The sequence below is a fragment of the Pteropus alecto genome, unplaced genomic scaffold (genome assembly GCF_000325575.1).
Source record: "Pteropus alecto unplaced genomic scaffold, ASM32557v1 scaffold134, whole genome shotgun sequence".
Classification (NCBI taxonomy): Eukaryota; Metazoa; Chordata; class Mammalia; order Chiroptera; family Pteropodidae; genus Pteropus; species Pteropus alecto.
Window position 1 is genome coordinate 5,417,221 of NW_006436283.1, and position 24,600 is coordinate 5,441,820.

A 24,600-nucleotide genomic window follows, 5' to 3' on the forward strand; every position below is an offset into this window, starting at 1 on the left:
GAGGGCTGTTTTTCACATGATGGGGGCATAAGCAGGGTTGTGCTTCAAGTAAGATCTGAGTCTGGCACAAAGCACAGGCAATGGATTTGTTGAGGACACATTCATCGGTTTAAAGATAGAGACAAAAGGTAAGCCAGCCATAAGGGGCAGATGCGAGCGATCCTTTCCAAAATAAGATCTAAGGAGGGGTAAACCCATGATATCGGTTCAAATCTTGATAACGGCCCTGTCTTTACAAAACACCAGGCCAGAGTGGGGAAGGAACGAACTTTCCTCTCCCCTCAAGGTTCTTCCAGTCGGTCCAATAATCAAATAGACATGATCAGATTAGCAAGAGAAAATAACCAAATTTCACACATACACATGTATGGGAACCTTGCATACATGAGAGAATCAGACCCCACTCGCATATGAGTTTCAGAGATAGAAACTCTGAGCTAAGGATGAGGTAAGGTGCTTTGGGGGCTTCAAAAGGTCATTGCAGGATGGTGATTAAAAAAAAAAAGCAGACCTTTAGTTAGCAGAAGTTTGCCCTGCCTTATAGATAGGTCAAAAGTTTTATTTCTGATAATCTCTTATGGGCAAGGACGCTAATTCAAATTCTTCTAGGTAGTTGGGGTGGGGGAGGTGTCTCCTAAGCCCGCTGCTAAAGTTACCTTTAGCCCAAAACAATCTGCATACCACAGAGGCACACCTGGGGGTGACTTGTTCTGGATCCCTATACCAGGTCCCATTTAGCCCTGCAACTATATGTCACTTCCCCTTGATCCGCCTTGCTCTTAGACCCACACCCATCTGTGCCCCCCAGAACAGGCACTTGGGCCAGGGCCAGAGAAGCTTCACGGCTCTCACCCCGGTCTCCTCCTCCCTTTGCTGTTAGTCCTGGACCGTACCCTTCAAGTCTCACCTCTGCTGGCCACTGACACGGGAACTTCCAAGGAAGGAAAGAGGAGCCTGCCCCTCCTCCCCCATCCAGGCACCATGCTTGCCCAGCTGTCCTGAAACGTGCCAGCCCGATGAAACACCATTCCCATCCTAGGTCTCACTTCTCTGATTCCCCAGTAAATGGAAGGGCCAGTGGGGAAACGAGGACACACAGACTCGGGTGAGGAAATTGGGCCGGTTGAACTTGGCTCTTGTTCACTTCCCAGGACAACGACTCCTCGGAGTCAGCAGACTTAGTGAAGGAAACTCAGGGGAGTTTAACCTCCAGGAGTCCAGATTCAGCCAGTTAGTTGACGCCACTTTTTAAAGATGGTAAAGGGGGAAAGGACTTCAACAAAATAGACCCAGCTCTGCCTGGAGACTCTCCGTCCCGTGCATCCTTAGACCCTGCATTTCCAGGCTGAATCTCCTGAGGCTTGAACTCTAGAATCGTGTGTAGACTTGTCTCCCCTACGCAACCCTAAGGTCTGAGGGCAGCCAACGAAACGCATGCTCTGCAGCGCTCAGCGCCCAGCGCCTTGCCTTGAACACAGCGGGCGTCTGAAAATCATGGACCGAACGGACTCGATGCCCACTTCTCCCCAGCCCAGTGCTGGGAGTCACATCTGCTTCAAGGTCCTCAGTGGGACCGAGGAGGGGAGTGGGAGAAGGCCCTCCTTCTGCCCCGCCAGTGTCCCCGACACCATGGCTGCGATCCAGCCCCAGCTTTAGATTATTTTCTGGACAAAAGGGCCCTTTTGCCTCACCTCCCTAGAATTAGCGATACAACCGATTTTAATCACTTTTGAAACCCGCCTTTCCCCAAGCTCAGCCACTCAGCCCAATCCAGTTCCAGAATCCCCTTCCGCCCTCTTCCTCTCTGGGGGAGCAGAGAAGCCTCAGGAGTGCCCGTGGATTCAACGCCCAGCCAGCCCCGACTGGCTTCACCCGGCAAGGATGAGGACAGCCAGGCCCCCTCTTTCTTTTCCAGAGCAGCCAACTACCAGCACCACCCACCGAAGAGCACCCTGGGCTTCACACTGCCGCCCGGGGCCAGTCTCCCGGGCTCTGGGGCAAGTAAGACACAGACCACAGCCAGAGGTTACCTCCCAGGGTACCATGACTCTTAAGGCACCTATGCTAGCCCAGGATTGCCAGAGCATCCTCCTTCCTACGGGTCTGCCACCACTCAGCACCCTGTCAGGAGAGGCAATGGACCCACTGCCGACCTTCCCACCTCCTCCCCTTGTCCCAACCACCTCCTCCCTCTCAGACCTGAGATGCCTGTGCCTGCAAGGAGCTACCTCACTGCTCAGGTTGCAGGGCAGGGAGGCATCCTGGAACCCGGGCCTGGACCTCCACACCGAGGGTGGGCGTTTGGGCCAGAACGCTCTGAGCGTTCTGAAACTTGGAGCAGCCCCCTCAATCCAAGGGTCTGCCCTGGAATGCCACTCTGGAATGCACCCCTACCCCCTACCCCCAAAAGCACTCCCTCCCGCCATCCACACATTAAAGCTCATGGATGTGTGTGTATGGGGGGCGGGAGGAGGCGCTCCAGGAGCATAAAACCTTATTTCCACATATTCTGGTCCCTGTGCTTTAGGATCGAGATTGTGGCGTTCTTAAGAGGCTGCGTTTTCCCGGGTGTAATCCGGAGCGCCTGGGGGTGGAGGGGCGCTACTCAACCTCTGAGGCTGGTTTTCTAAAAGGCTCAGGAAGACATTTGGGGGTGGGGGTAGGGATCTAGAAACCACGCTGCCAGAAGTAGAGGCTCTTTGGTTGTCCGAAATCCCAAACTCCGCGCAAAGATTCCGAGCGCTCCTCTCTCCACCCGCCCCCACCCGGGTCTACGCCGACGCTCCCCCGGACTGCGAACAGAAGGTGCAGGGCGGCCAGCCTCTCTCCACTCCCTCTGGCCACAGAAACCTGCCCTCCCCAGCCACGGTGGCCGGCAGCGGAGAGGACGACGGCCCAAAAGTCACTACTGACGGCGGACTGGCACCTTCAAAGAGAGGTAACGGGGTTGAAGGCGGCACCCCTTGGAGACCCTGCTGGTGGAGTTCCCACCCCGCGCCGCGCCGGACCCCCCCCCTCCCGCCCCAATCCCCAGCAGAGTCTGGTTTGGAAAGTTTCTGCGACCGAGCGGAGTTGGCGCGCTGTCCACCTCCCCGGTTCGCCACCCTCGTCCACTCCCCGCCAGCCCGACCCGACTCAGAAGAGGCGGAGGGGAGGACGGAGACGGAAGGCAGCAGCCTTTACCTGGGACGCGCCGCCGGCCGGGCTCCGGCGCCGCGTTTGGGGCCAACTCCAGCCCCAGGCGAGGCGCGGGCGGAGGTGGGAGGGACTCGGAGCCGGGCGCGGGGCCGGGGCCAGGCCCAGCCCTGGCCTGGGGTAGGATGGCGGCGCTGCGGCGGGGGCCAGGGGAGCGGGCTCTGCCTCTCCCGGGCCGGGGCTGAGCGGGCCGAGCTCGCTCGCTGCTCGCTCTCGCACCCGCCTCTCCCCACGCTCGACTCCCCTCTCGGCCAGGGTGGGCCGGTGCCTGCATCACCGTGACATCACCTCCATTCAGGCGCTTATCGGGCGACCGCAGCTCCAGGTATGTGCAATCGGTTTACACTGTAACAAAGCCCGCCCCGCCCTCCTCCCCCTCCACCTCACCTCCAGGCTCCGGCGAGTCGCACTTTCCGGCCGGGGAGGAAGATCGGAGTTTCTGGTGGAGCCGGCGGGTGGGTTGTTGCCGTTCACTGCCACGCCCCCGCACGCGGGCGCGCGCACACTCACGCGCGCTCACTTTCTGGACTCGGCTTTCTCTCCGGAAAGCGCTTTGGGGTTCAGCACAGCGCACCCCGCAGGCCGGCTCTTCCTCCCCGCACGTCCCAGCGCGTGCGCGCGGGGGCCGCCTTGGTGCGTCTCTTGGTGCGTGGAGGACACCTAGCCTTTGTCACCTTCGTCCTGGCTCTCCCGTGAGACACACGCCGGACACACACAGTTCGCTACTCTGTGCTGGAGCGAGGCACACTCCTCAGACACAAAGTCCGCCTTTGTCACTCCTGCGGCGCCCCCTCTCCTCCCCGAGCGTGCACACGTGGACACACCACACACCGCGTGCCCGCCTCTTGCACGCACGGTCCTTCCCCAGCACCCAGACCACCAAGTGTGCGTGGGAATACCACTGTGCGTGCCCCTAATGCGGTGGGCCGAGCCTAGAACCACTCGGAACCGTGGGCACACGTCGCCCCGGGCCGACTACCCCGCGCCTGGGTTTCCTGTGACCGCCCCAGAGTTGGCCCGACTCAGCGCGCGCTCCCGTTCCTTGCTCCGACTTGTCCTAATTAGCCTTCACGCTTCTGTTCCCCGAGGCACAGTGTTGAACCCGGCCCCCGCGGTCTCTGACTCCGAGTCCTGCCCGTCTCACCGCCCGGGGACTTTTCCACGAGTTCGGGGACCCAGGACCTCTCCACGCCCCACCCCTCCCTGCCCCGGGAGTGGATCAGCGGGTGGCCGCCACCCTTTCCCGTCCGGCCCCAGGAATCGGCAGAAAGGGAACCGCAGAAATGGGGAAGCGGATCTGGCTGGGACTTTCCCCCGCCCAGTAAACAAGAGATACTCCGGCCGCCTTCCCCCGGGGCTGCGGGCTCCGCGCGAGGCGGGGTGCGCTGTCCCGGGAGCCCAGCGGGGCCTAGTTAGCGCGCGCAGGAGGCCCGGCGGGACCGCGGCGCAGCGGCCGGGGAGAAGTTGTTGAGCCTGGCCGCGGCCCAGGGGAAGCGGAGGGAGGGGCAAGGCGCCGGGTCTCCGGGGTGCTGGTTCTCGTGACGCCGAGTTGCCTGGGGGATCGCCAGCGGCGCGCGGTCGGAGCCAGCCGGTGGCGGGGCGTGTTTGCTCTGCCTGGAGCGCCGGGGGGCGGGGGCAGCGGAGGGAGGAGGGGAGGCAGCTGGTCTCGGGCTAGGGGGTGGCAGGGTGGGGGGAGGGGTACCTCCCTGGCGGTTTGTTTGCAAGCCTCAATCTCTGACCACCAGGAGTGTAACCCCATGAATCACCCCGAGCTGCTGGAACGATACACCTCGGGCGTCTCCTCCCCCGGCACACCGGCTTCTCGGACTCCTGGAGGGAGTGTTCGCTTAGCGGCTGGAGCTGGCGGTGGGGCCCGCGTTTTCTAGAACCCTGTCGCCCTTTCTGTGCCTTGCCCTTGCTGGCTGGTCTGGGAAATGTGGCGAGGACTGGGTTGTTTCAGTTCTTTCAAACGTGAGGAGGAAGAGCGCGTTTCTTCTGCAGAGTTGTGCCGTCGGCCTCCCTCCCCTAACAGCAGCCCCCACCCCACGACTCAGGGCCCCCTCGTGCGAGGGTGTGCAGACACCCGACACCCTAGTAAGGTCCCGGCAGCTGGGTGCTCACCATGAAAGGGTGAGCGATCGGCTGGACCTAAATGAGATGGATAAGTCCTCTGGCCTCGTGAACACGAGGCCAATACTAACGCTGAAATCAGTTTGCTGGGAGGAGTCGCTCAGGGACGTAGGTGACAGCCAGTTCCGAGGGGCAGCGGGAGGGGAGGGAATGGTCTGAGGGCTGTGGAGACAGTTGCATTGTGGGTCTGTCTCAATTTGCTTTCAAGTTTGGGAGCCCCATCACCTCTCGCAGGAGGCAAGTCTTGCCCTGGGCCAGGAAGCGGGAAGGTTGGGGTATCCAGTGTCTGGCCACCCACTGGGAGTCATTTGCACGGACCCTGCAGCCACCCCTGTGCGGCAGGTAGCAGTAGAAATGGAGGGCGTTTTTCTGAGAGCTGTTTGCTGGTTCCTTTTCCTCCCCATCTCACTCTGGAACAGGATCTGCCTTCGAAACCAAGCCAGGCCCTCGGGGCAATGGGCCTCCAGGTCTGCAGGATGCCTGGTGCCCTCTGCTTTATTCCCCTGGGGCCTGTGCGCAGGGAGAGGTGAGGAGATTAGAGGTGGAGATGGTGAGCCTCACCCCGTGAGCCAGGTGGCCACGGGGGCTGCCGGTCACAGCGGGCCTAGCTTGGCCAGCAAGGAAGTTCTGTGAGAGGTGCTGTGGCTTTCTAAGCCTTCAACGACAGTGGCATCTTCACCTCCAAATGCCCTTCACCCTGTTTATCAACCCATAGGCATATAAGCCTTTATGAACGGTCACTTTCAACTAACAACTCTTGGAGAAGTGGTCCCATATGGGTACTGCCCACCCACTGTTCGGAGAGATTTCCGGTTAATAAATTGTAGAGGAGAGGCTGGCTCTCTCCCTCCTCCCTTCCTCCCCCTCCCTCCCCGCTCCCTCCCAAAACGTGGTGCTTGAGCTTCTGCCCGCCACTGAAACTACCTTCATTCACCGGAATTCTTCCTTCTTTGAGCTGCAAGAGTCTAAGGGTACTGCCAAGACCTTGGTGTCAAGAGCAGCTCTGCCACCTGCCAGCTGTGTGACCTAAGGCAAGTGACTCCATCTCTCTGAGCCCCGCTTTTCTCTGCTGTAAAGCCGGTAGAACTCCAGTTCCACATCCAGATGAAGCCGCGTCTAGAACGTTCCTCGAGCGAGCCTGGCACTCCCAGATGCTCAGTGGCGAGCCTCTCCCTTCCTAGACCTTCCTCTCTGAGCCTCAGTCCTGTCATTTAAAAAAACACCTGACAGTTTTTAACCCAAACTCGTAGAAGCTGCTTCTCCAACATTCTTTGGATTCTGTCTTACTATTTATCAGAATGGCCTTGGCACATCATCTTCTGGGCCGTTTCTTCTACTTCCAACATCCTTTCTGTCCCATCTCCCTTTTTCAGACCAAAACTTAAACTCTGCCCTGCTTCACAGCTCAGCTCCAGCGTATCTCCTCTGCAGAGTTTTCCTGCCTCCCCCAGGAAGAACCATGTGACCTGTCCTGTTTGCCCATGGCCTGTTACGCATTTGTTTGTTTATCATCAATCCTGGTGTACCTCAATCAGCTTTCTAAATTGTTGCCTCCCCAATCAGACTGTGTCCTTCTCAAGAGCAGGGCCGTGCCTCACAATTTGGACTCCCTGGCATCTGGCCCAGAGCTCGACACGTGGCAAATCCATTATTCTATGGTCTGAACAGTGGCAGCGAGAATTGAGATTCAGCCCCTGGAGGATGGCCCACGGCCGACCTCCCTCCTGCACCAGGGGCCTTGTAAACCCTGCCTGTGGGTGCCAGGCCTTCCATGGGAGCAGGCAAGGCCCAGTGTCTGCTGGAGAAGCTCCCCGCCCTGGGCCAGCAGAGCCCTGCGTTCGGAGCCCAGGTGGGGCCTATGCTTGGGGCTCCGGAGTGCCAGAGTTTCAGCTTGAAGAATCTCTTTCAAGAGCCATTTCCTCCTCCGGGGAGGGGGAGGCTGACTACCCCTTTCCCAGGGGGTGGAGAGCCCCTGGTTTTGAGGTCTGGCCCCAGTGGAGCGAGAATAGTTCCTTGCTGAGCTGAGGGTGGGGCTCTTGGCTCCCTGATAGGGAGGTACCTGGAATCTTGGACTGGCTGCCCGGGTGCCCCACCATCCGCTGGTAAACAGATTTTGCATTTGCCCTCTGCTTGCCCCCGGCCTCTGTGTTAACTGGTTACTGCCGGGCTGCTGTGTCTGGCTCTGCGTCCTTTCTCTTGGGCTCATACAATTGCCTGCTTGAAGCGGCAGGTGCCACCTGGTTTTCTGAGAGGAGCCAGGCACCAACATGGCCCCTTAAGAAGCAGGAAGCCGGCAGCGGGGCACAGGCTAGTTAAACACTCAACCACTGCAACTGGCTGCCCATGGATGATCCCTTTGGAAATGTACCCGGAAGTGGCCTGGAGCAGAGCCTGCTGGAATGCCACCTGATGCGGAGCCCTCCACCGTGGTCATAAAATCTGCCTCTGCCTGTCCTCCCCCTCCCTATGCATGGTTTGGTGGCCACTGACCAAGCCCCTGAGGAAGAAAAGCACTGGATTTATGAGCTGCCCAGGACTGGACAGCCTCCACCAACAGACCGATCGAATCTAGGAATCAGGGTCAAAGTTCAGGGTCCAGGATTCAGGCCCCCTCGACCCACCCTTCCCTTCCAAAAGCAAAAAGGGAATGTGCAAAACTGCTATATTTCAGTCCCCTCTTACCCTCAGGTAAAGTCTCACCCCAGAGTGGAGAACATTTCAGGGGCGGGTGTACCTTCTACCTCACCCCAGCACCTACACGCTCCCCAACTGTTTGTTAACCCCTGCTTGCAGGCTTCCTACCACTCCGCAACACCTCCAGTCACCCCGAAACCCTCAGGCATTGTGGGACATTCCCTGCCTTCGCCCGGCACTCTGCTCACAGCATCTTCCCTGGCTCCTGCTCCCTTGAAGTGAAAAGACCAAACTCCCCCGGGCCAGCGTTCAGGGCCTCTGCAGCCCACACCCAACCTGGGCTCCAGCCTCGCCTCCCTCCTCTTCCCACAGGAAGTGGCCAGTCCAGCCTGAGCGGTCACCTCCGAGTCAGGTCACCACAGGTGCCTTCCTGCGGCTTTACTCATGTTGCCTCCACTCAATCCAGGATGCCCCCTTCTGTTTGTTTATGTCCCCGACCAGAGCGTAAGCTCTTTGAGGGAAAGATGTCTGCCTGACCCATCTTTGCGTTCCCTCGGGGACGTGCCCATAGTAGGGCCTCAGTAAATATTTGCAAGGGAGTAAACAGATGAAGGACCTGCACACACCTGAGCAAGAGGACGTTGGCAAGGGGCAGACCCGACGTCAAGCAGGCGGCCTCCCTTCTCAGCTACCCTCCCTGCTCCCAGCTTCAGAAGCCAGCCCCAAGACAGCACCGCGTGTCTTGATTGGCAGGGCTGTGTGTCTCTCTCTCTGCCCCTTCTTCCTTCTCCAGTCCAGTTCTGGTGGCCTCTGGCCCCTAAGGTCGCGTCCTCTCTGCACACTGCAGCCTGCCCTGCCTTCAGGACCCCTCGGCTCTTCGCCACCCTTGCCAGCCACCAACATAGTTCACTCAACAGCATTCAGAAGACCCACCACCTTTCCTGGGATTTGAGGGTGCCCCTGACTCTCCAACTCAGCCTGGACGCCCAGGTGATGGGGGCAGAGCCAGGGTGCCACAGGAGAGCCAGACGTGCCCGCACTCACCAGAGATGGCGCCTCCAGCAGGGCAGGGCCACCCAGCTGGCTTCTGGGCAGTGTCCCCTCCCAGCTGTTGCCTGCGTTGCTTGGGGCTTGACTCTGCTCCCTCTCCGGAAGCCCAGCTGTGGAGCAGCCCAAGGCTGCCGGGAACCTGGCTGTGCTATTCTGGGAGTGTGCTGAGCTCCGGGACGCCTGGCAGCAGCTGAAATTTCAGTTTGGTTTCCACGCTGTTCTTCTCCCCTCTGATGATAAGGCAGAGTTCAGTCATTATGCAAAGTTCAGAACCGCTGATGGTGTATCTGAGGGTCTTAATGGCAGCTGTGGTTATGCTAAAGTGGGACCTGGCCATAAACAGTCTATATACTTCAGCCTCTGATGCAATAGCCTTCATTCTCGCTGTCACTCATGTGGCCCATAGTCATTTCCCCCTGGTCTTACAGTTGTCCTCATCCTCACCCTGCTACATTAACCCATTCGTGGCATTCCAGCACAGTCCCTCCAGGAAAATCCTGGGCTGTCCGTCCTCTGGGAGCTTTTTTTCTTTCTTTTGAAATTGAGACTGCATGACCTGATTCTGCAATGTAAGCAATAAAGTGTCAAGGCTGAGTTTAGGTGACAAAAGATTAGAGTCATAATCAAATCCGCCTTACAACAAAGTTAAACCCCATGGTTAGCCTGATTCTGGATGGCCCTCAGCTGGGGTTACCCGGATGATGGGGCTGGCTTTACTATCTTCGTGTGGGAACGAGGCCAGGATGGGAAGAGAGCCTATGGAAGGTCACAGATGGACATAAGGGTTTAGCCTGCTCTTCTGACTTCCTATAGTTTTAGAGCTGGGAGGAGCCGCCTTTGTCCAAGGAGCACAGAACTTGTTCATCTGTAAAATGGGGTAGTAATCGAGCCTTGCTTGGTTGTTGTAGAGATTACGTGAAACCATTAGATCCGAGAGCCCCTGGCCAGAGTGCCCAGTGATTGGGGACCGTGTGGCCCCAGGCTCATCTCCCTCCGCTGCCCGATCTGTGTAGGGACAAAGCAACTTGCAAAAAGGATGGAGAAGCTGGTGCTCTGTCAGGCTTCTCATACTCGGTGCACAGCTTCGGAATGGGTTGTGCTGTTCGTTTAAAAAAAGAGATTGATGTGTCTCTAGCCGAGAAGCCTAATGGTCTGTTTCATGGAATCCACATACCTCTCCACCCCCACCCCACCACCAATGCGACGAAGAATGCACGCTGACCTCGAGAACCAGCGAGACAAGGCGAAACGGAGAATTGTCTGAGTCAACGACGAGGAAAGGAAGAAGCAACACACAGAGGACATGGATGCGCCAGGAAGGGTTCTGTCGTCCCGGCTAGTGGGCGGGTTCCCTGCTTCTCCAGGAATGATGGGCTTTGGAGGATGGGCTCAAGGGTGGAGCCAGAGCGAGCAGACTCACACGAAGGAAGTGTCGCAGGAACCAGGAGCAGCTTTCTCTGTCCCTCCTCCCCCCACCCCACCCCCACCCCCGTGTTGAAGGGATCATGCAGGAACCAGGAGCAGCTTTCTCTGTTCCTCCCCCACCCGCCCCACCCCCGTGTTGAAGGGATCATAGGAAGTGACTCTCAGGCTTCTCCCCTTGGTCTCGTCCTCCTGCCCCTTGCCCAGGTATTTTCCAGCCCTGTCTGAAATCATCCCATTTTAGGGCAAGGTTCCTCGGAGTTCCAGGCTAACCATTGTCACAGTTGCCGGGAGTTCATTATTGTCACTGTAGATTTCTGCGCCCATCCAGATGCTGTGGTCGGACAAGCCCTCTCGGTGGTAGTGGCGTCTGATGCTGTAATCCGAACCTCTTGTGATATATACAAACAGACGCTTCACAAGAGGCTAAAGTGATGGGCAGAACTGTGGACTGAGGAACTGGAGTTGACTGGAGGGTGTGTGGTCGGTCCGATTAAATGGACGGCACTCCCGGAAATGGGTTTTGATGGGGCGACAAGTAGGTGAGTAAGTTAGAGCATGGAGTCCTTGGCAGGGCCGGGTGATGGCAGTCTCACAGTGAGAAGCACTGGCTGGACTCACATGGTTTGAAGGCTGGGGCTTCGCGCCCGTTACAATGGAAGGCGAGGTTCCCAGGAAGAGGGAAGGGGCGGAGTTCAGAAGAAAGTGTGAGCCAGCCCCAAAGACAAGCCTTCCGAAACAGTTTTCTGAAGCTGACCCCCGTGCAAGAAGGATGGGGGTCAGAGGAAGCCGCTGAATTATTTCCCAAACTCCTCTTTCTAGACTGCTAGAGGAAAAGCTCGTGGTGTGCGGGCCTCGGATACTGGAACGAGGCCTAGGTCAAATGGATGGAGGGCAGAGGGATAATTTTTCCTCTACCCTTCTAACTTTTCTGGTGGGGTCTGTAACAAAAGACATATTAATAAGAGGAAAACGTGTTTGTTAACATGTATACCCCGTGTATACACAAGAAACCCAGGGGAAAATGAGTAATTCCAAGAGGTGGCTTAGAATTCAGACCTAAATACCACCTTCGGCTAAAGACAACAGGAAGAAAGGTGTGGGAGAGGCCAGTACTAGGGAGGTGACCGGGGAAAGTATGGTAAATAAGAGTAAGATTTGTTATGCAAATATACGTCAGTGTATCTTAGATAAGATTCTTGTACAGAGAGACCTTACAAACGGGAAGTTTCCTTTATAAATGTAAATTTCCCTTACTAAAGAAGAATTGACTGTCTTCAGAGCTTCTCCTGAGTAGGCTGTTTCTCAAAATAATCAGCTCAAAATCGTCCTTATGCTAAAGAGGCATATTTTGGGATGGCATGTGCTGCCACTCTTTAGTGACAGCTTAGGAAAAAACCACACCCAGTAACCTTCCCTGGTGTTTTACAAGGGCCACACACTTGGCGCGAGGCATCATGAGAAAGCGACTAGCACACCTGCGGGTTCTTTGCATCCAATTTTCATAGGTGATATTGCTCATTCACAGGTAAAATTCAAATGCTACCGCCTTTTCTTACTTGTGCTTTTTTTCCATCGCCTGACTCAGTGTGACCATTCCCCGCTCACTGCTGCTTCCAAATGTGGGGCCAGAGCCACAGACTCGGAGCGGAGAGAGGGGAGTGGGCCCTGGGCCTCTGCTTGTCCAAGGTCATGCTGATCCGCTTGAACAAAAGGAGCCCCTGCAGTAGAGATTTCCTCCTGGCAACCCTTTCGGGCCAGCGCCGTATTACATTTCAAAACAGTTGTTCTGCTCTCCTGGCCTGGCTCGTTCCCTGTCCTTGACCCGCTCGGGCGACGAGATGTGATCCCAAAAAGCCCCCTCAGGGCGTGCCCGGTCTGCTGCAGCCTGTCCTTCATGCCTGTCTTAACGCCCATCCTACAGGGGCTGAGGGCTTCTCTCCCCAGGGCTAGGGTCACGGTGACTGGCTGTCGCCACCGCCCCCGGCACAGTGTGCGCAGCCAGCTGTCGACAGCGCGGTGCCACCAGTAAGGCCTGCTGCGTGGGCCCCGGCTGGGGGTGGGGGGCACTGTGTGTGCATGTGAAGGGGGCGACAGAAGTGACGTCATTCCGTTAGATCAGGAGCACCGTGCGGAGCCAGTTAGGTCAGCTCGACTGTGGAGTAATTAGCTGTGTAGCCTTGGAGACGCCCCTTCGCCTCTCCCGAGCTGTTTCCCCACCCATGGAATAACAGTAACTAACATTTACTATGTGCCGGGGACGGTTATGTATTTTATGTATCGAGTCCTTTGCTCCTCCAGCCGTCTGTAAGCTACATTTCATGAGGAAACTCAGAGAGGCTGGAGTAACTTGGGGACCCATGCAGTGCCGGCAGAAGTCGTGGGGCCCAATGGTCAGAATGGCCAGCCCGGTCGATGCCATTGTCATCGCTGATGGCAGCTCTGTTCTTTAAGTCACTGTAAGTCCTTGATGTCTTGGCTGTCTCCCCAAGCCCAGGCGGCTCGCTGTCTTCCACTTCCTCATGGTTTCCAGTAGATTCTGGATTCCGGCCACAGAATTCGTTCCTATCAGATTCCTCCCTGGACAAGCCCTGGCCCCGAGGCTGACTCTGCTGCAGAACGGTCTCACTGGCTGCCCCAAGCGTCCCCCAGTGTTCTGAAGCCACCATTGCTCTGTGAGTTGTCCCTTGGCAGAGTCCTAGTGCCCCTCCGGGACACACCGCTCAGCCTCCCTTGTTCCTGGCGCCCGCTGGCTCCTCAGCCAAGCCAGCCACTCGGCCGTGCGTGCCCAAGACATGCCTTCAGGAGGTAGTTTCCGGTCCCAGCTCTGCCTTCAATGAGCTGAGTGACCTCCAGCAAGTTCCTTCGTCCCTTCCCACCTTGGCTTCTGCATCTGTCGGGTCCGCCTCCTCAGATCCTTACCGAGTACTCCCAACGTGCCAGGTACGAGGTATGAAGGAAACTGGCTCATGGCCCCTGCCCCAGACACCCACAATCTAATCAGCGAGATGAATGTCAACTAGTCACTGAGATTCGGGGTGATAGCATTTATAAAAGAAGTACACAAGGTGCCATGGAACAAAGATAAGGGACTCCGTGTGAGCTGGGGATGGGGGTGGGAGGATCCAGAAGAGGGGGAGAAAAGAGTGAGGTCCGAGCTGGGCCAGGAGCAGTGGACAGGAATTCAGAGGGGGGAGGGGGAGGGATTCCGAGCGAGGGAAGGGCATGGAGGGAGACGTGGGGGCTGTGGAGTCTCGGGTGCAGAAAGCGATGAGTAACCCAATATGGCTTCTGCAAGGGACCAGTGGAGGGAGACGGGAGGCGTGGAGGCTGGTGACAAGGGGACAAGGCCGCAGAGGCCCCGACCTGGCCCCTCAAGGGGTCGCCTCGTGGGATCCGGGGTTGGTGGTCCAGACGAAAGAGGACAGGGAGCTCTGGGCAGTGAGGGCGGAGAAGAGAGTCAGATGCAAAGCCTTTTCTAAGGCGGGGTGGGAACCTCTAGAAGCCATGGCTGAACCACTGCGAAGGGTGCGAGGAGAGACATGGGAGCCATCTGTAGTGCCAGGCTGAGGGAGACGGGCACAAATGTCGATGTCACAGACAGCTCGCAGGCCCAGTTCAGCCTGCAGACATGTCTTACCCACCCCATGTTTTCCATTTGAGTTGATGGCTAGAGTTTAAAAGTCATATGTTATCTAAAATATGTGGCAGTTCCGGGTCCACCAGGTGTCCATGCTTGTGTGAAGCGTCGTATTTCGGTTATGCCAGCTGGATGCCGATTGAGTTCCACACCAGGTTTTGGGCCACACTCCCCACAGGATTTTTGGCCACACTCTCCAAAACAGTGGAAGTAAGAGGAATAGAGGGTGGTAACCTGAAATCTAGGATCCAGAAACTGAAAGCCCCGACCTATTTTTTGTCGTTTATGTGTTTGCTTATTTTTGTTTGATGTGAACTTTTCTGTTCACGTAAGGAACTACAAGGGACAGAGAGACAGCTGGTGGCTAGTCCTTCCCCTCCGCTTCTAGCCCTGGTCCTTCTGTCTGTGCCGGGCCTTGCTCTAGCTATGGCAGACGGGCATTGTTCATCCTCCAAGAAGTCCCGATCAAAAAACTTCTGTCCTCTTGTTCCCTTGAAGAATACTTTTTTTTTTAAAAAACGCCTACAGCACCTAGTCTTCCTAGGGGGTCTCCCATCCAAGTACTAACCAGGCCCGACCCTGCTTAGCTTCCGAGATCAGACGGGATCGGGCTCGTTCAGGGTGGCGTGGCCGTAGACCTGAGACGTACTTCTGTTTGTTGGTTCTGCATCTGATTCTGGAGCCATAAGATACAGTCACCGTCATGATAGCAACTGGTCCTGAGCTGCCTTCAGCCCCGTTTTAGTTTCCTGGGGCTGCTACAAACTTGGTGGCTTAAATTGGTAGAAATTTACTCTCTCTGAGTTTGGGAGGCTAAATCAAGGTGACGGCTGGGTCATGCTCCCTCTGAACTCCCTGGCAGAGAGTCCATGCCTCGGCTCGTGATCACATCTCTCCATCTCTGCCTCTGTCACCGTCACATGGCCTTTTCCTCTGTTGTCTCTGTGTCTTCTCTCTCTCATAAGGATACTCGTCATTGGATGTAGAGCCACCTTAATCCAGGATGGTCTCATCTCAAGGTCCTTATCTTAATTACATCTGCAAAGACGCTTATTCTCAAAGGTCGTATTCTGAGATTCCAGGCGAACATATCTTTTTTGGGGGGCGGGGGGGGACACAATATTCGATGCACGAACCTCCCCAAACAATTTGTTCCGGTTGTCTATCACTGTGCAACAAAGGACCCAAAACTTAGTGACTTCAAATAGCAATCACCGCTTTCTTATCTCTCATGGTTTCTTTGGGTGGAGAGTTTGAGAAAGGCTCGGCTGGGCGGTTCTGGCTCCTAGACTTTCATTCAGTTGCAGTCCCATAGTGGATGGTGCTGGAACCGCCTGGAGCTGAGGCAGCTGGGGGCTGGGCAGGCATCCTTCCTCTTCATGTGGCCTCGGGGCCTCCCCATGTGGCTTCCCCATGTGGGCTAGTTGGGCTTCCTCACAGCATGGCAGCGGGGGAGGGGGGACGGGGGGATCAGACCCCTTCATGGAGAGCAAGACAAGAGAGCTTGCATTTTGTGATCTAGCTTCCTGAATTACCGAGGGTCACCTCCACCGCGCTCTATCATTCAAGGCAACCACAAAAACCCGCCCCTCCCCCTGGAGGCACAATGATTCTCTGCAGTGGTGACGCCCTCTGCAGATGCAGACTCGGGCTCAGCAAAGTAAGTAACTGCCAAGTTATTACAACTAAGGGCAGAGCCACACCTAAACCTAGGAAGGTGACTTCAGAGCCCATAATTATGACACATACCGCCCGTGGTCAGTTTCTCCTCCCCAATTCTCTGTTCCTTCTACCTGGGAAAACGGGCCTGACCCTGCCCCAAACTGCTACCCAGGATGGTTTGGGGATGATAGGGGGCAGTATGAGGGAGGCCAGTGGACAGGTAGCCAGGTGACCTGGCTTCCAGCTCTGGCTCTGCCTCTTCTATCAGTGTGGTCTTATGTAGTTTACTGTTCTATAACGCAAGGCACCGTGCCTGCCCATCTGCCTTTAATGGTTGTCACAGGTGAAAGGAGTTTCGATAGGTTGGAGTGCTTGGTTAATACTCTTCAAATAAAAGGCATTGTGTGTCTCTCTGAGTTGCCCAGAGTGCCGCCAACATCCCAGCTGCTTTACAGATACGTGTTGATTTTAATTTAAAGGTTTCCTACCAGACGCAGGAGGAGCAGCACCTCCCAACAACTCTGCCCCGTAACCAGGACCCGTTACCAAGGAGACTATTGGGTAAATCATCAATGAGGGATTGTGGACTTTGGAACTTTGGGGGGGTCCTTCCTGCCCCAAAGTAGCCAGTGAGTAAGACTGGGGAGGAAATGAAGGGGTGAATCTTTCAGAGCATTCCTGTCACTGAAGGCTGTGTAAACAAACTACTCCCAAATTCAATGCTTAACACGCGAATGCATTTTTATCTCTTGACAGGGCTGAGTTGGCCAGTTCCTCTCAGCGCTGGGGGCGGGGCGTCTAGACAGGTGCCATCAGAGAGCAGCTGGGGCTGTGGTCACCTGACTGGGATGGCTGTCCGAGATGGCAGCTCAGGGCTCCAAGAGCAGGTAGAAACGGCCAGTCCTCTCAAGGGCCGGGAGCAGATCTGGCTCAGCATCATTTCAGCCACACTCTGTTGGTCAAAGAGCTGCAAGGCAGCCTGGATGCAAGGGGGTGGAGGGATGGACTCTGCCTCTGGATGGGGCAGGGGCGTGTACGCACAGGGAAGGCAAGAACTGATGGCCACCGCCTTTGGAGGCAAGCTACCACCCAGAACAAGGGACAGGTCCCACTTCTCAGGCTCCTGAGCTGCCCAGCTTAGAAGGGCTGTTGCTATGACAACATGGGGTGGGAGGGCCTGGCTTTGGCAGAAGTGTGGGGACAGGAAGAAACCCCTCAACAGAAAAGCCACGGGCAGCCTTAGTCCCCTCCCTCATCACCCAGGCGCTGCTGCTGGCTCGCCCTGAGCAATGGGAACGGGGCCTGGCACAATCCCAAGGCTCCAAGGTCAGGGTCACGACATAGAGGCCTGTACGTGGCCACCGTCCAGCCTGGCCTCCCTCGCACATCCTGACCACGGCTCTGACCAAGCGGCCGGATGGCTTTGTGGGAGTGGTGGCCGCTAGACAGCTGTGCAGGCACAAGGCCGGATCTGAGGCGGGAGGGCAGCCGACGAAACGGTCCCCTCGATGACTTGGGTGGCTCCCTTTAATAACAAGCTTGTCACCGGCCCATTTAGTTGCAGTTCTCAGGCGTAAAGGAGACAGAGCCTCGTTTGGTCGGCCCCCCAGTTCCTCGCTTCCAGCAGCAGCTCCCTTGAAAGGTGCCCCCCACTGCCTTGCTTTCCCAGCGACCCTGACCCACCAGCTGATCTTCCCTTCCTGTGTCCTTTCCCTGTCCCCTCCCTCGGACACTCCTGGAGGCCCTCGAAGTGTGCTGGGCTCCAGGGTCAGCGGGAACCACCCTCGAAAGTTCACATGTGCTGTACGAATTTCCTGCGGCTGCCGTAACCAGTCGTCACAAACTGGTGTCTTCAAACAACCGAGATTTATTGTCTCCCGGTTCTGGAGGCCAGAAGTCCGAGATCAAGGTGTCGGCTGCGTCGGTTTCTTCCGAGGGCCCAGGGGGAGAGTCCATTCCAGGCTCGTCTCCAGCTGCTGGCGTCTACAGCCCTTGGCCGATAGAGTCACCACTCCAGCCGCTGCCCCCAGTTCCACACGGCCTTCTTCTCTAAGTCACCTTGTCCCCTTTGCTGGTTCTTCGGGCAGCGCTGTCATTTATTTAGGGCCCATCTTAATCCAGGGTGATCTCATCTCAATCCGGACCTGAATTATACCTCTAAAGACCCTATTTCCCAATCAAGTCACATCTCTCTTCGAGAGACCGTTTCACCCGGCACATGGCAGCATGGGACATTCACCCAGCCACGCCCAGAGAATCTTTCCACCCAGGATGCTCAGCGTTTTCGGGGAAAGCCGGCAGGTGTACATGAGACAGGCCCCTGGCTGAGCGCATGGTGGCTCAGGCGACTGCCTTCTTCCTCTCTGAAAAGTGGAAACGCAGTTAGTGATTCCAGCTGGGCTGCACCTTTGCGCTTTTGTCTGTGTAGGTCCCCAAGCTTCCTCGTCCACTCCTGTCCATTTCTCTCGGTCTCCTTGCAACGAGAGCAGATCTGTGTGCCCTGGGGCAAGGCGTTGTTTCTCTGAGCCTGGGCTTTCCTACCTGTAACATGGGGATAATAAGACCTGCCTCACAGGGTTGTTGCGAGTATTAAATGATTAAATGAGATCTGATTTCCAGCATGGGTCTGACCCAAGGAAGGTGCCCAGTGACTAAGCCGACAGTCACAGGCATGGCCAGGTTTATATTAGCTGTTGCATTAAATGCTTCCCCTGATCTAAACCTTGGGGCTCCAGGAACCAAGTACTATTTTTATCTCCATTTTGTATAACAAGGAAATTAAAGCTCAGAGAGATTAAGGAACTCGCCCAAGGTCATTCAGTTCGTGACAGCAGATCTGAGACTTGAGCCTGGTTTTTCTCGCTGTAGCCGGATCCTAAGCTCTAGGTGACATGAGCAGGAATAAAAATATCTCTGCTCCTATGCCCCGCTGGGGGCCCCATGGCCCGTCCCCAGGCTTCCGGCCTGTTCTCTAGACTCACATACCCGCTAAGAGGGATCATTCCTTGTTCATCTCTAAATGGCCACAAACATGGTCACCTGGGAGGTATCTGTTGGGGTTTAATTACATTGGGCAAAGGCGGAGTGACTTACGGGAGTGGAGGGGGGTGTTCAGCTCAGCAAACACCTGCTTCCTCTTCCTCCACGCAAACTCTCCTCTCTGCAGTGGTGGCCGGCCAGGCCTGGGGAACCTGGGATGGCTCCTGCAGGTCCAGAGGAGGTCAGGGAGGATGGCCTGTCCTACCAGCTGCTCGCACCTGCCCTGGCAGGGGTCCGCAAACGATGCTCCGCGGAACGATTCTGCTCTCCGGTAAAATTTTACTGGAACGCGACCATGCCCATTTGTTGACGTGCTGTCTGCCGCTTTCACACTACGATGGCAGAGTTGAGTAGTTGTGATGGGCACCACCGGCCAGGAAGTGAAAAACCTTTGCTCTCTGGCCCTTTACAGAGACGGCCGACCCCGAGTTAGGGCTGTTTTCAGTCTGCTCTCTGCACGAGGCGGTTTCTGTCCGGGCTTCTGTGTGGGCTGGTAGAGAAGGGAAAGGATTTGTGTTTTGAGTAAGAGACAGTCTGTGGGGGTCACGTCTCTGCCAAGCTGCCGGGCTGGGCTCCTTTAGGACGAAAGCAAGTAGGTCTGACGCGATGCTCACCCAGGGGCCTGGGTGTCCTCCACCCCCACCCTGAGTCTCATTGGCCACTGAGCAGCTGCAGCCCCCAGCAGAGAACCACGGGTTCCCTCTGTCCCCGAGGGCCTCCAGGGCCCCCGAGTCTCTTAGGCCATCCAGTACTTGAGGAATTCCCCTCCCACCCCAAAATGACTTGCAGGGCCTGGGGGCAGAGGTGTGTCCCCGAGGGGCCAGAGGCCACTGTAACTTGAGCTCAGCTATTAAAGTGACTGGTTTATGCCACTAGCTGGAGAGGCCTGGGCTCCCTGCCACCCCTGCCTCTCCCTCCCTCCCAGGGAGATGTCCTGAGCACTTGCCTCCTGTCCCTTTGCCCCAGTCCATGGGGACATCCCCTTTTAGGGACAGAAGTGGTCTCTTCTGGGTTCCCTTTCCTTGCTCCTGGTGCATCCTGGGTTCTCCATGAACTGCTCCCCCGGCCACTTTCCCAGACCCAGGAGGGGCTGTGAGTGAGGGACAGCTTGTCCTGGGCAGACTCCAGCCACGTGGAGACTTTAGCGCCCACACCCTTGCAAGGGGTTCCCAACAGCGAATAAACAAACACAAGTGCACATAGCCACATTCCTCCTCGCTGCCCAGTGAAGGTGTGCCAGCCCCCGGCTGTTCCCTTGGACAATGAATTCAGTTCGCCCAGGCTGGCTTCAGTGCCTGCTGAGCCCAGAACCCCCGGCTGCAAGCTGGCTCCTTGGAAGAGTGGCCTCGGACGCCCAGCCCCCTCACTGTCCGGGCTGCTGCCCCAAGGATTGATTTTGTAAATGCGTTCTGTGCTGACTCCATTCCGTTCTATAGCATCTCTCTCCCCTTGGCACCGTAGCTCCTGCCTGCTGGCTGGTCTGGCCTGAAAGCCAGAGGGGACCATATGTCGCATACCTGGGGGCTCAGAGGGAAGAGGGCAGAGCCCTGCTCAGAGCCAACGTGGAGCCGCCTTTTCTCCCACCTGCCCTGGAACCCAGGTCCCCATCTTAGCTGATCTCACTGGCTCCCTCAGACTGAAAGTGTCCACGATGGGCCAAGTGACCGCCCCCCGACCCCCCCACCACATACACACACAGAAGAGTAACCTGCAGCTTAGCAGGGCTGGAAACTTTTTGAAGACGGCAAAATGCATTATTTGTTAACACATTTACTCACTGTGAGCATTATAGACGTTTTTTTAAAATCACAAAAGGAATTCACACTTCTTAAACATTTTAAAACAAGATTGGAGTTCTGAAGATGAAGATGTCCCCATACCCCTCTTTCCTACTTCCCCCATCCCATTCCCTGGAGAAGCCAGTGTGGGCTGTAGCTTTCCAGACATTTCTGTGAGTCTTGCAATGATTCCATGAGATGCACAGCTCAGCAGCATAGACACCAGTTTATGGGCAAGCCAAATGCGGCCCGAGGATGTCAAATTGTTTGCCCCGAGTCTAGCCGTGAGGATAGAGGAGCTGGGAATGGGGCCGTGGAAGAACGGCGAGGGCTTCGGGCCTGGGAAGGAGGCCGGTGGGGAGAGGGTACTGGAGGGACCCGCAGAACCAGCAGCACCCACTCCCACTTCTGCTCTGCTCTTGGCTTTGGCATTGGGCCACAGCCTCGTCTGTTCTGGAAACCAGAGAACTGGAAGGCGATGGATTCAGACCCAACGATCCCAGAAGAAGGCAAGATGAATCCCACTCCACCTATAGAAAAAGGTGTACGCGAAATTTCTGGCAAGTGATTTGGCCTGATGAAAAACACGTTTTAAACGGGTATGTTCTATCTTGCGGGATAAGTCAGAAGTGTGACCGTTTTGCTGTCATAGAATGAATACAGCGTGGTCTTGTGAGCTAGTGGAGAGCATTCTTTAGTCTGTGACTCTTCATACAAACACCGACTCTGTGAATAAAAGAAAGTAAATCTGCATTCTTCACATTCCTTGGGCAAAATACAATCTGTTCACCCAAGAAGCAGGTGAATGGCTGTTTTGAGCTTTCTGTAAAAGCAGCATCTCTCCTTCCCTTAGAACCTACCCAAAGTCTAGTCTGAGTGTCAAAGTCCTACCTACGACAAAGAAAGTTGCGGCATCATAAGTCTATACCTTGTGGTATAAGAAAAAATACACTTTGTCTTTGTCCTGTATCAGGCACAGAGCTCCTAAAACCCTTCTAATCGCCTAAGTGATGAGAATGTCATTCCTTATTTGTAACAAGCCCTTCTGATCACACCCGAGTTTATGCTAATAAGGTGACCTGGGGCGGGGTCCCTACAAGGCCTCTGAATAGTGTTGGTCACCGGAAAGACCAAGCGTTCAGCCCTACCCACTGATGAGGCGGCACTGGCCACCAGGCTGTATACAAACTCTTGAACAACACCAAGATTTGATGAGCTTCCAGGTTGGTGCCTCTATGGGCCAAGGGGATGGCACACCTCAGTTCCACCAGGACCAAAGCTCCAGCGCTTGGGACCCTTCTGTGCCTTTATTTACATACCTCTTCACCTAGCTGTTCTTCTGTATCTTCCGTAAGATCCTTTGGAATAAACCAGTAGTCTAGTAAGCAAAGATTTTCCGGAGTTCTGTGAGCTGCTTTAGCCAATTAATCAAACCCAAGGAGAGAGTCGTGAGAAGCTCTGATTTATACCCTGTCGTGCAAAAGCACAGGATTGGTGTCTGAAGTGGCCGTGGCCTGGGGAGGTGTCTGAAGTGGTGGCTTGGGGAAGCGGGGAGGGGGTGGTTTGGTGGGGCCGAACTCTTAACCTGAGAGGTCTGATGCTATCTTCAGGCAGATAGTGTCAGAATTGAGTTAGATCTGTAGGACACCCATTTGGTGTCCTCTGAGAAGTGGAGAATTGCACGGTGGTGTTGGAAAACACTCCAGCCTTGTCAAAGCAAAGGAAGCTTGTATGTAGACAGCGTGCCTCTAAAATTTATATGGAAAGGCGAAGGAATGGGAAGAGCCAAACCAATTCTGAAAAAGACTTATTAGAAAGCTACAGTAATCAAGACAGTGTGATATTAGCAAAAGGTAGCCATCGGTCAATGACATCGGACAGAGCAGAGAACCCAGAGATGAGTCACATGAATAGGCCCAACTGATTTGTGACAAAGGGGCAAACGTAATTGAATGGCGAGGATAACTCTTTTCAACTCGTGAGACTGGAATAATTGGACATTCATATGCAAAAAAGGAGGGAATCTAAACTTTATACCTTGTAAAAAAAAAGTGACTCAAAACGGATCGTAGATATAAATGTAAAACTATAAAAGTTTTAGGAGAAAATCTTCATGAACTGGGGTCCTCAGACATGACACCAAAAGCATAATAGGTGGGGGGCGGAAAGGCAAATAGGACCGCACCCAAATTAAAAACTTTTGCTCTGCCAAAGATAATGTTAAGAGAACGAGAAGACAAACTACAGATTGAGAGAAGAGACAAATCACATATTTCACAAAAGACGTGTATTTATAATACGTAAAGAGCTCTCGAAACTCAACAGTCGTAAAACGATCCAATTAAAAGATGGGCAAAAGACTTGAAAAGACACTCCCTCAAAGAGGATACACAGACGGCAAATGAGCACGTGAAAAGATGTTAAACATCATTAGCCACCAAGGAAATGCAAATTAAAGGCATAATGAGACGCCTCTACAGAGGTATTATAATGGCTAACGTTGAAAAGCTGGACAACTTCGAGACAGAGCTGTGAGGCCCTGAGAGCTCTCACACATTGTTGGTGGGAATGCAGAATGGAGAAGTCATTCTGGAAAACAGTGTGGCAATTTTTCATATAGCTAAACATACATGTACCACGTGACTCAACAAGCTCAGTTCGAGGTACTTAACAGGAGAGCGGGTTCCTCCACCACAGCACTATTGGCATTTGGGGCCAGACCTGGAGAGGCCTGTCCTGTGCATTTTAGGATATTTAGCATCCCTGGCCTCTGCCCATGAGATGTTGGTAGCACCCCCTGCTCGTGACAATCAGAAATATCTCCAGACATTGCCAAACATCCCCTGGAGGGCAAAATTGCCTCCAGTTAGAACCACTGCTCTATAAAAATGAAACATTTTGTTTACACGAAAGCCTGTGTACAGATGTTTATAGCAGCTCTATTCACACTCACCCAAAACAACCCCAGTGCATTTCAACAAATGAATGGATCAAACAGAATATGGTACACTCATGCAACGGAATGCTACCCAGTATGAAAGGAGCAAATTATCGATGCATGCAACCATTGAAATGACTCTCAAAGGCCTTATCCTGAGTGAGAAAAGCCAGTCAAAGGGGTATATACCACAGAAAACCGTTCCTATGTCCTTCTCAACAAGACAGACTGCAGTGGTAATGAACACATCAGGGGTTGCCAGGCAGGGGCCAGGGATGTGGGAAGGGTGTGGCCCCCCAAAGGGAAGCTTGAGAGAGAGTTTTAGGGCAGTGGAACTGTTCTGTGTCTTGCCATGGATTATACAAATCTCCATGCCAAAAAAAAAAAAAAAAGATAAAAGTCAGTTTTACTGTATGTTACTTTAAAAAATAAAGTACAGACAAGGAAGGGGAGACAACTAGGAATTGAATGAGTTCTTCTTGACAATATTTTCTTTCTTTAAAGGATGATATCTCCCTTCCACCATGTGAGGCCCCAGCCAGAGGCACCTGCTTTGAACCGGAAGAGGCCTCTCATCAGAAGGGAGCCTTGGCCTTGGACCTCCCATCTCCCGACACTGTGGTGAATTCCTCGCTCCACCCACCAAACCGCGGGCTCTGTTCACGCAGAAGAAAGGATACCTTTTTTTTTTCCATACAAAATACAGTTCCCCTAGCCATTCACCCCGCTGCCCATAGGGCTGCCTCCTTTGTCATAGACTGTCTTTTCCTCATTTGTCTGTCTAGAGTGAGTACCCTTTTTTTTGTGCAAAAAAATAGTTACCTTCTATTTGACCGAGACTTGCACTCGCTTGAAGGAGACCCCTTTCAAGTTTGCAAAAAGGCACGGTGGTCTGTAAAACCATAAAACTGCGTAAAGGCCCAGAGACAGCCCGGCAGAAAGTCAGCCGCGGCTGACCTAGAGCCACCGTGACAGCCACAACCTCCCATCTCTAGGTCACCGTATGAGAGAGAAATAAACTTTTATTAAGAAAAAGAGAATGCCATCTAGCCGAAAGCTAGTTCAAACCTATTTAGTGGGGAGAGAGGAAAACTGCCATTTATTTGTCTTTT

The 24,600-nt window shown here is 54.8% G+C and overlaps 1 protein-coding gene, 1 long non-coding RNA gene and 1 other non-coding gene across 10 annotated transcripts in view; 1 reads left to right on the plus strand and 2 right to left on the minus strand.

Annotated features, from left to right (window-relative positions):
* GPRC5C (G protein-coupled receptor class C group 5 member C) overlaps positions 1 to 3,861 on the minus strand; it is a 14,957-nt gene extending 11,096 nt beyond the window's left edge. For 2 of the 4 annotated variants that reach the window (XM_025047072.1, XM_015589751.2), the window contains exon 1: positions 3,583 to 3,861. Coding sequence is in view for 2 of the 4 variants with exons in the window: in XM_025047070.1 (XP_024902838.1) it covers positions 3,184 to 3,469 (286 nt within the window). In the remaining 2 variants the exon portion in view is untranslated. Of the gene's footprint in view, positions 1 to 3,183; positions 3,528 to 3,582 lie in introns of those variants that run through there. The other 2 variants (XM_025047070.1, XM_006912257.3) reach the window with 2 other exon arrangements.
* LOC107195716 overlaps positions 150 to 24,600 on the plus strand; it is a 33,925-nt gene continuing 9,474 nt past the window's right edge. For 2 of the 5 annotated variants that reach the window (XR_003046438.1, XR_001516933.2), the window contains exons 1-2: positions 3,401 to 3,520; positions 23,993 to 24,274. This is a non-coding gene — a long non-coding RNA (uncharacterized LOC107195716). Of the gene's footprint in view, positions 2,939 to 3,400; positions 3,521 to 16,212; positions 16,295 to 23,992; positions 24,275 to 24,600 lie in introns of those variants that run through there. The other 3 variants (XR_003046437.1, XR_003046439.1, XR_003046436.1) reach the window with 3 other exon arrangements.
* LOC112480077 lies at positions 14,591 to 14,709 on the minus strand. Its single transcript, XR_003046487.1, has one exon. It is a non-coding gene; the product is annotated as a 5S ribosomal RNA (ribosomal RNA).